This window comes from Microtus ochrogaster, unplaced genomic scaffold (assembly GCF_000317375.1).
Source record: "Microtus ochrogaster isolate Prairie Vole_2 unplaced genomic scaffold, MicOch1.0 UNK13, whole genome shotgun sequence".
Taxonomy (NCBI): domain Eukaryota; kingdom Metazoa; phylum Chordata; class Mammalia; order Rodentia; family Cricetidae; genus Microtus; species Microtus ochrogaster.
In genome coordinates, this window is record NW_004949111.1 from 3,764,425 (window position 1) to 3,775,522 (window position 11,098).

General features: G+C 38.1%; 1 protein-coding gene across 1 annotated transcript in view; it reads right to left on the bottom strand.

Moving 5' to 3' along the window:
• Apool (apolipoprotein O like) overlaps window positions 1-8,210 on the bottom strand; it is a 60,852-nt gene extending 52,642 nt beyond the window's left edge. Inside the window, exon 1 of the mRNA XM_005366712.2 lies at window positions 8,083-8,210. Coding sequence (XP_005366769.1) covers window positions 8,083-8,097 — 15 coding nt within the window. The 5' untranslated portion in view covers window positions 8,098-8,210. The remainder of the gene's footprint in view (window positions 1-8,082) is intronic.
• Between the last annotated feature and the right edge of the window lie 2,888 nt (window positions 8,211-11,098).

The window sequence follows — 11,098 nt, forward strand, 5'->3', positions numbered from 1 at the left end:
GGGGGGAGGACGGGAGGAGTGGGAGGCTGGGAGGAGGCGAATTTTTTTTCTCAATAAAAAAAAAAGATAAGTAAATAAATGTCAGTACTCTGTAAGGTCCTTGAAGGACTGAAAAGACTGGGGGGGGGGAAGGCTGTCATATATTCACTGAGCAAATTACCCAGTCTGTTCATAAAGCCAATAATATACATTCATGAAGAAAAAAAGCAAACAACACCAAAACACTTTTCAAGATAGCAATTTCTAAGGTTCTTTCTGAGTTCAAGTATCCATTCAGGTCTACCTCATGTTTAAATATTATAACAGCTATACCATAGTTCAATTAGTAGAACTGAAAAACAGAAGAGAGCGAGTGATGAAGAATGGGTTTAACTTCTTAGTGTAAAATGGATGAAAATAACATGGCACATGTGAGATTAATTTGCATAAAAATTAAAGCTCTAGACTTTAAAAGGCCAATCATAAGATAACCAGAACAGCTCAGCTTCATGTGGCTCTATAATTCAATACTAGAACCAAAATAATAATATATTTTAAACATTGAATTTTTAATTAAAATATGTGAAAGTACTAAATTATTTTAGAATTTCTGAACATGTTATGACTTTAAATGGGCATGCAGTTATTACTGAGTGGCACTTGAAAACTTAGCTTAGATAAAAATCCAACAAATACAAAAATAAAAATAAAAACATATACAGTCGATATAATTAGAATTCTTCAAAATCAGCACAAGATTGGCATAACTCAAATCAGTTTATGGATATCAAGGTCAGACAAATACTATACACTGTCAAAACCAGCAACTCTACTTTAAGAACCCCCTAAAGGCCATGTTTCACACACATCTAAACATATGTGCATTATATGCAGGGAAAGAGGAGGACGTAGAGATGTAGGAAAGGAACACTAAATAAAAACATTCAAGGAGGTATGTTTCAAGTTGTTTTCAGTTTAGGCTTTATGTGTTATAAAATTCCAAAACAATTAAATAAGTTCTAGAGGACTGCTAAATTAATCTTTCTAAATTACTGCTTCATTCTCCCACCTCAACAACCATCTTTATTCCTCTCTGCCCATACACCCTTTGACTCTAGCTAACTGAATCTTCCCAGGCCTCGAACATGTAAAGCGCACTCTTCTCTCAGTCCATAGACTCCATTTATCTTCTCAGTTCTGCCCTGCTCTGAAAGACTAGCTCAAGTTCCACTGGCTCCCTCAAATCCTTCTCTCCAAATTCATATAACTCTCATTTGTGTGAAGCAATAGTCTGGAACTTACAAATATGTTATATTATTATTTTGAATACATGCAACTTATTTTCTCTCCTAAAATAGATTTCTGTTGGGTAGTAGTATATCACTCTGAGACTTTGAGTAACCAGTGACTTCATATCCAAGTAGTGAAGAATCCACAACTGTAAACAAGGTAGTAGAAATACAAAATCTAGTAAGCTCTTTGATGTAACAGTTATTAAAAGTCTATTGCTAAGTTTTTGTAGTGGCAAATAAAATAAACGACAAAACAACTGAAAATCTTAAGGGTAATCTAATTGGAGGGCTGATTCAATGCTATTAACTTTTAACGTTCTGAAAAACAGAACAAAATTATAAAATATCTTCCCTCAAAATGTATTTACTCTGAAAATTTTGCATATGCTCATAGGTTCCAATACTAAAACAATATTTTATCTAGATATACACAAAAATTTTCATGTTCTAAGAAACATTCTAAGAAGGAAACACTAAAATTAATAAAATGTTCAAGGTGCTGAAAGAAAAGGAGTAGTAATTTATAATAGATTTCTAGGCCAAATTTCAAAACTTTGAAGATCATTTGTTAGTGCCAATGGAGCATGGCCATTTCTTACTAAAGAGAGAATTCAACTTTTTGCATATGACATGAAAAAAATCTTGGTAAAATTAATTATACTGTATCAAATACATAGATAGAATTTTCTATTCAGATGAATATACTTTAGCTAGAATAATCTTTTCACTAGTGAGTTCTCTAGGGAAAATATATTTGTAGTATAATTGCTTAAATATTACTTAAATAGATGGCATTTTGTGTAAGCCAAAAGAAGGTGAAAGGCCGGGCGGTGGTGGCGCAGGCCTTTAATCCCAGCACTCGGGAGGCAGAGGCAGGCAGATCTCTGTGAGTTCGAGACCAGCCTGGTCTACAAGAGCTAGTTCCAGAACAGGCTCCAAAACCACAGAGAAACCCTGTCTCAAAAAGAAAAAAAAAGGTGAAAGGTGAGCATCCAAACTGCCTAGGCTCCCACAAAGCCAGTACGTGCAGTAGGATCAAAAACCCATTGCCATTGTTCTTGAGTGCTCAGTAGTCCTCATTGTCCGCTATGTTCAGCGAGTCCGTTTTATCCCAGGCTTTTTCAGACCCAGGCCAGCTGGACTTGGTGAGTTCCCGATAGAACATCCCCATTGTCTCAGTGTGTGGGTGCACCCCTCGCGGTCCTGAGTTCCCTTTGGGCTGACAAGGGAGGGGAACTTGATTGGGGGAGGGGGGGAATGGGAGGTGGTGGCGGGGAAGAGACAGAAATCTTTAATAAGTAAATAAATTTAAAAAAAGAAGGTGAAAGGAGACTATTGGAACAAGTTTATAAGAAGATGCCTCTTAATTTGACTATCCAACTATTGAAACAACAGATCCCAAAGAAATGGTAATTTCCCCCATGAGTTTTCATTCTTGAAGAAGGAAGAGGCATCAGTCAAATGGGAAACTTGTCACCTGGGAAGAGATTTCACCCAGTTTTAACAACTTGCCAACCACCTTATACAATGAGACTGAAGCCCAGTGATGGGTAAATAGGCGGGACCACACCTTGACTGGGACTGCTTAGGTGTGCACATCCTTGGCCCTCTTTTTAAAGTTTACATCACTTCAGGACCCTGAAGAGTGATGTGGGCGAATAACTGGGTATATTTGTCCCTGTTCTTAATATGGCTGCATTGAATAAATCTCCTTTATCTGCTTTCTATTTCTAATTTGGCTCTTTTTTATGTTTTCATTTACTCATTGGGAAATATATCACCACAAAGCTATATGTAAACTCTGGATCACTAGATTGGAGTGGAGAACAATGGGAAGTTATATTTCACCAACCTAACTAAAGGGAAAAGCAGCCTACCCACCGCTTCCTTTTAATCATTGCTCTGCTTTAGAATCAATTCCTTCACCAATCTTTCTTTTTCCACTATCATTTGTTCCAAATTGTATTTTTCAGTTCTTTTTTTAAATCTCTATTTACTAGTTCTTCTTTCTTTCTCAATATCTGTCTTTTCAGCAGAGAAGGAAGGAGAGTGACTAACTATACCAGTGGTGTTCTTTCTGGGTGATATCCTCTTTCTACAAAGCTAATGTGTACACACAAGAGGAAAGTAAACACAAAGGCATACATACACAACTTATGAAATAACAAGTAGGGGGTAGAACAGAAATTAACTTGAGAGATCAAGATCTGTTCCAGAATAAATTAATGATTATTAGATGCAACATAAATGATAAGAAATTAGTTTTACAAGCAAGGGGCAGATAACAGACATATCACTGTTCTAATTATCGGAATTTATATTTCAAAATACAAGACCTTCACAATATACCTTCTGGCCCAATCACTCCTATGATGATAAAATCCTTTCTAAAACACATTATCAAGCAACCCCAAACAGTATATTTGTGTCCTTCAGTAAAAGGAAATGCTATCAATAGATCATGGTTCCCCCAAAATCTTTTTTTACACCTTTGTGAGAAAGATCTACAGTAGACTGGGTTAATGACCATATATTCATTTGGGTCATAAAGAAGAGACTCAGACAATCTTTCTTTTCCATGAAAGCATATCTTACTCTCTTCTTCTGAATTCTGGACTACACACACCCCTATGCATACCAGACAATTTCCCAAGGATAAGAAAGTCTGTGATAATATCAAATGAAACCAAACTCATCTTCTACTTTAACAGATATACTACTCTTTTCTCTAGCTGAAACTGAAAGGGGAAAAAAAGAGGTAGTCAGGCTTCATCTTGGAGATACAGCCTAAGAGCTACTTCTTAGCAGCAACATAAAAGTCTTAGACAAGAGTGCCCTGCTTTAGAGTAATCACCAGTGAGTCACTAGAGGACCTGGATTATCAGGATGCTTATTTTCTTCTGGAAATAGTGGGTAAGTGAATCACCTCTAGAAAATAAAATATCATTAAATTTACTAAGAACAGAAAGTCTTTCAGTCCCAGTTATTTATTATACTAGAAAATGTGAAGCAGATACTGTACTAAAAAGTGAAAAATCACACACACACACACACACACACACATACACACATACACACACACACACACACACTGTATCTTCTTGCAAAACTCTTGGGGAAAATTATGGTAACTGAACAGCAATAACAAAAACAACCCAAGTACAATAATAACAAAAAATGTACAATTTGGTCCTTGCTCATCAGTATTGCAAATAGTTATCTTCAAAGGGTTAAAATTAAAGATAAAAGCCTGTGGAAAACTATGAGAATATGTTTTGAGATGTGAGAGACATACTGTGTTGATTTTCATACTGCCTCCTCAGTATTGGGATTAAAGATGTACACTACCACATACGGCTGGTATGGCTTTTGTTAATCCATGATAACTATTTTATGCTTGACAGGGAATTCTCTGCTGAGACATCTGATTCAAATTTCTAGCTTCCTGTTTGACTGACAATGTACGAGCGAGGATGACTGACAGCTATAAAGCTGACAAGGGGTTTCATTGGAGGGACTTTCTCTTAGCGAAAAGAGCAAAGGATCAGTAGCTAGCCGAATGTCAGGACTAGAGAAGCCTTCTATTATGCTTTTACTGCACAGCACTGGAATAACACCATTTGCTGCAACACCACCTAACTGCTGCACAGCACAGGCTAGCAGGGCAGGTTTATCAGTTTACCACAGACCACTGCTGTGGGTCACCAGATCACAGCGCCTGGGTGGGAAGGAAAGTAACCACAGAGCTCTGACCTCTTTTGGCTAGTGCAGCCCACAGTGACTCCAGACCTCTGGTGACCTGGACGTTGAACCCAGGTTGCTGCGGACCCTCACTGTGGTTATTTTACCTGATTGCTGCTGCCCCTGGTGGGCAAAACCAATAGTTTGCAGGAACAAGGCGATAGTGACACACACTTTTAATCCCAACACTAGGCAGGCAGAGGCAGGTGAATCTCTGTGAGTTCAAGGCCAGCCTGGTGTACAGACAGAGTTCCAGAATAGGCTACAAAGCTACAGAGAAACCCTGTCTCTTGGGCTGGAGAGATGGCTCAGCGGTTAACAGCACTGATTGTTCTACCAGAGGTCCTGAGTTCAATTCCCAGCAACCACATGGTGGCTTATAACCATCTCTAATAATATCTGGTGCCAACTTCTGGCCTGCAGGGACACATGCAGGCAGAACATTGTATGCATAATAAATAAAAATAAAAAAAGAAAAAAAGAAACCCTGTCTCAAAAAACCCCCTACAGAGCAATTCAAACCACAAAATATTCCCTCTCCAAACAACTGATGAGACGACCATGGAGGCCATGGCATACAAAAAGGTGCAGTTGGAAATAATACGCCTTACAGAGGTCAGTCAATAAGCTGGGTTGGGGGTGCTTTGAGAACTAGCCTAAGAACAAAAACAGAAGTGACACTGGGCCTATGTGTGTGGGCCTATGTGAGTGGCCTCGTGTTGGGAATCTGAAATACACTTTAACCCTCAGTCGATTTCCTTAAGTAACCTAAACAATGATTTGGAGAAATCGCCTAGACCACCTAAGATTCCCACCCTGTTACCAGCTCCTGCACAGCCACATGAGTCCTTTCCGTGGCCATGAGTACTACGGAAAAGATGTGCCCGCCAGCAGTATAGAAGGCTGCCCCTTGCCATCGTTCCAATGATGGGGGATATGGGGGTGATAGGAACTACTGCCTTGAACACTACAGCTCTAATGTGGGAGAAAGAACCTACAACAGATCATTTATTAACTAGATATACACCAGACACCTTCAGTTACACTCCATGCCCAGAGAGAGTCCCTGACAGAAACAGTCTCCCCAAACGGGCAAGGCTTACACTTAATTTTCATGTTCCAGGGAAGACTGTGTGATGGTAAGAGAGACTTTCTGCCTTTGTGCTGACCAATCAAAAATTATCATGAAAAAAAAAACATTACAAAAATAGCTTAGATCAAAAGCATAAAGGAAATAACTTCTGATTCCATAAAATGTCTGATTAAAAGCCATGGCTCACAACTTTTCACTGTCCTGGATGTTCCCTTACTCACCCTTTTTATAAGACTTGCTATAGGGCCTAATACAATAAATTGTCTTTTAAGTTCATCAGACAAAAAACTTGCCTTTGTTGGACTCATGATCATCGGGAACCAGTATTTTACCCTTTATCCAAGTTAAAAAATTTAAAAATCACTTTTCCAAATGGGGAAATGAAATGATTAAGGTAATGCCATCATGTTCTGATTCCATTTTCTGTTTGCTTAGACACTTCTCAGCCCTTTACCCCCTCCTCACAATGGTCATGTCTGCCTTGGCAACATGTGAGACTTCTGTGGCCCTGACCAAAGTCCAGATGTATTGGAAAGTTATGTCTGAATAACTACTATACTCTGCCAGAAATAAATGTTTCAAGGTTACTGACCCTCACCTAACTTTGATGTATCTTTCTGGGTTTTGCCTTTAATGGCCCTGTATTCCTGAACTTGGGCACCACAAAACTTTTCAGAGTCACAACTCACTCTTGGTTTGGCCATCAAAAAAGGACTTAGAACTTTTATCAGTATTGCTGTCAATAACTATCTTGTGTGGATCATTATTACAGTTGGTCAAGGACACTCCCTTAGCAACAAGAGCAAGCAGGCGTGCCCTACCTGTGCCTACAGACCACATCCTACCTCACACAAAATTGTAAACTTATTTAAACACACTAATTTTGTTTTGTTTTTGTAATTTGATTGTGATTCTCCAGGATGAACTTAGTCTGTTGTATTATCAAAAGGCTAGTTGGACATACCTGGTAGAAATGAAATAGGAATGGGCAAGGGCACCATAGGAATTGCACAAAGAGCCGGTAAAGGGAGTATGGGGAGATAAAGTAAGATAGTCCAGAGGGGAGGATTCCTGGGTGAGAGGAGAGGAAGCTGGAAAAGCAGAGGATAGGAGGTGGTGCTACCTAGAAGTGTAACCTGACCCCTGAGAGCTGATAATGGAGTGTAAGTACCATAGCAGCACAGAGAAAATGGATTCCATCAGAAGAATAGAGGGAGTGGAGTCCAGTTAGGAGAGTGGTCCATAATTCAAGGGAAAGTATGAGGTCGCAAACCGCAGAAATGCAGTAAGAGTGGGAACTAAAGAACAACACTAAGCCAACTTAAAATAAACTTCATACTGATTGAATTACCGACACTCTTATCTCCTTCGGGACTAACAGGGTCATTATACACTGAAAGACTACAGTGCATAAGTACTTGTAAACTAATGTTGAAACCCTAAGAGTCAGCAGCTGGCTTGCTTCCTCTACCCCGATTTGTACATAAAAGCACTTTTTCTCATAAAACCCCAAAGAAACTTGTTATTCGACGGGGAGTAAAAACTCTATGTCTAACTCCACGTCCAATACAGAGCTTGGGACGTCTCATCTCGGTCTGTTTTGCTCCCCAATAATTTTTGAAGGAAGTTCTACATTCTGGTCCTTGAGCCCCGCCCTACGCACTAAGACAAATGCCAAAGATTATTTTTTTCTCTCAGTCGAAGCGGCTAGTTGCTCCGGCCTTTTCATCACACAGCGGGTTAAGGGGCTAAAGCCCGCCCAGGTAGCAGTTCACTGCAGGGGATTAAGGACCCTGCTAGGCAGGTGTGTTGTGACTGCAAATCTTAAAGATCCCGATTCTCACAGTCGCACCTCGAGGCCGCCACTTGCTGAGTGGCTCCCTCCAGGAGTTACGATGGACGACCCTTCTACAATTCTGGGAATGTTGTGGGCTCAGAGCGAGCAAGGGGTGGAAAACTAAGTTTCTTTTCACTTACCCTAAAAGCCGCCATACCTATGACCCTCTCGGCTCCTTTTTTTTTTTTTTTTTATCGGACGGAGAGCGAAGAGGGACAAAGGAGTTCAGTTTGACTTGCGTCACCACAGCCCCTCCCCTTTACGCTACTAGCCCGCTGGCCCCCGTCCTTTCTCCGCCCTCCTGCTGCTGCTTTGTCAGCCAGGCTGCCAAAGTTAACTAGTAACACTTCTCTGGAGAAAGGGACTTCTTTTGATTGACACTCCAGTCCTCCATAGATAGAACCTCTCAGAATAGTCTCCCCACTCCGACTAGAAGTTTTTCTTCTTGGGTGAAGAACTTTTTTGTTTGTTTATGTGATTTGTCTGGATAAGAACTTAAAACTCAAGTTCAACTGCCTTAATAAACAACTATATAGTTACAAGAGCACTTCGCCTTTGCCATCCTTGGGGCAGTTACATTCATTCTAAACCTGTCGCTGAGCACCAATAGTCAGGCAGTTGATGAGAGTAACTATAAAACCTAGTGGCATATGGTAGAGACCCAGGAGAAAACGACAAATATTAGAAAGGCCTGAATGCTGTTCAAGAAAATAGAATATGGATTAGCAAGATGGTTCCGTGTGTAAAAGGTACCTGCTGCCAAGCCTGATGACCTGAATTTGGCTGAGACATGTATTATAAGGTTAAAAAATAGAAGGTATCTGTTGAGATGGAATGGAGTTTCCTGGTTCACATAGATTGATGAGGAGGAGAAGGTGCAAAAGTAGTATGAGTGAATGGGGGCTTTGTGTGTCACTATAATAAATTTGGGTTTTTATTTGCTTGTTTTGCTTTATTCTGGTTTGTTTGTTTTTTATTTGCCTGTTTGTTAGCTAAAGAGAGAGAAAGGCTGTGGGACGGAGGATATTATATGAATTTTTTAATTTAAAAATAAACATCTGGAAAGTAGTTGAAGGGGTTTTAGCTTATGGTGTGACTTGATCTGAAACACATTATAAAATGGTGATTCGGGAGCCCTCAGGAGAATATGCTGTAAGAAAGTATATCATTCTCTATTTGGGCACAGACTCCTGAGGCCTCTGCCAGTAATTCCAAGAAAAAGAGTGTTCATAATTTGCCCACTAACTTCTTAATAATAGTTAATTGCATTCATTCATTTTTTCAACAAATATTTCTGGAGTGTAAATTATATACTTGGAATTAATGGCATATTAAACATATTCGATACTTGAAGCAGATTTTTTTTATTGAGTATGCAATCAAATTATATTGTTAATGATTAAATAAAACAAATAACAATAGTCATGATTAAAAGACTGAAATTTTTATTATGTTCTTACACTTAAAGTATAGCATAATAAATTTTAATATTTTATTAAATATAAAAATATAAATATTTTATTTTAAGAAAATATCAGCATGCAAATAAATTACAAAATAAATGCTATAGCATAAACTACAAAAGAAAAATAGTGGATAATATTTAAATTTTTCATGGATTTGTTTTTCTGATAAAAATAAAATTGTCTATGTATTGGCCAGCCACTTTAGGATTAGTAAATATATCAGTTTCTGTTTTTGAGGTTTAACATTTGCATATTTGTTAATTGCATCATCAGAATCTAATATTTCTGAATATTCAATGGGTAATTTAGGTAGATTTTTAAATTTATCTCTTTGCTCCTAGTTGGTTGAAGTGTATTTGTCATTAATTTTGATATTAGTAAAATTTCTTTCACAATTAGGAGCAAATATGCAAATAGAAAAATACTTTAAAAATCACAACTAAGCATGTACCAAATCAAAGAGATCTTAGTTTCTCAAAACTCCAGGAACTGTAATTCAATTATGTCTCTGTTTCTTCAGAATTGATTATTAAGGTCATAAAATTTTCCATAATTAATCATTTTTAATCAAAGTAACATTTTTAGAAAATTAATCTTAAACTTCTATCACAGTTGGTTACAACTTTGGAAATTTTTCTTCTTTAAAAATGAATGGCAAAAAATAAACAAAAATAAATGGTAATGTCTGAGTCAAGCTCAGCTGTCTAGCATTTGATGAACTGCTTAGTCAGTGGGGTAGATTGTGTAAGAATGCTTGCCACTCCAAGACTGCTTGTTTTATTTCAAGAAATGCTAGGTAATCATCTTTTCGTGTTTTTCCTAGTACTTCGTTTTCAATTTTGATTTTAAAAATCACATTTCCTTACATAGTCATCGACTAATAACTGACTTTCTCCACAAATTCTTTCACTTAATATTCAAAGAACAATTTGAAGCTTAGTTTTTAACTGTGTAAACAAGTAAACAAAGGCAGACTTTGGTTTTTCATATATTTTTCTATGTGATGAATCTCACTGACAATTTCAAATTCAGTAAATAGAAAGTAGGAAAATATAAGGAAATACTCTAGTAATTGTTAACTTTCTAGAATAAAGTTGCTTTATATTCTACCCTCATTCTCTCTCTTGCCCCTATTTCTTGTTTTACAAGCATCATTTTTCATATACTATGGGTGTCAAGTAATTCGAAAATTTATGTTCCTTGGGAGGTGATACTAACTCTTTTTGATTTTAATTTTTTAACAAAATGAAATATAATAAGATAACACAAAAACAATCACATCAAGCAGAACAAGACAAACCAACAGAAGGAAAAAGGCTTCCCAAGAGAAGACACAGGAATCAGAGACCCACTGGTTCACACACTCAGAAATCCCATGAACAGACTAAAAGGCATAAAATATATGCTGAGGGCCTGCTGCAGACCAGGGTAGGCACGGTGCATTCTGATTCAGTCTCCATGAGCTCATATGCACTTTGCTCACCTGCTTTAGAGGATGTTGCTCTCTTGATGCCCTACCTCCATTCCCACTGGCTCTTGCATTCTTTGTTTCTCCATTTCTGAAGGGTTCTCTAAGCTGAGTGGAGAGATTTGTTGGAGACATATCATTTAGAGCTGTGTGCTCCAAGGGCTCTCTCTCTCTCTCTCTCTCTCTCTCTCTCTCTCTCTCTCTCTCTCTCTCTCTCTCTCT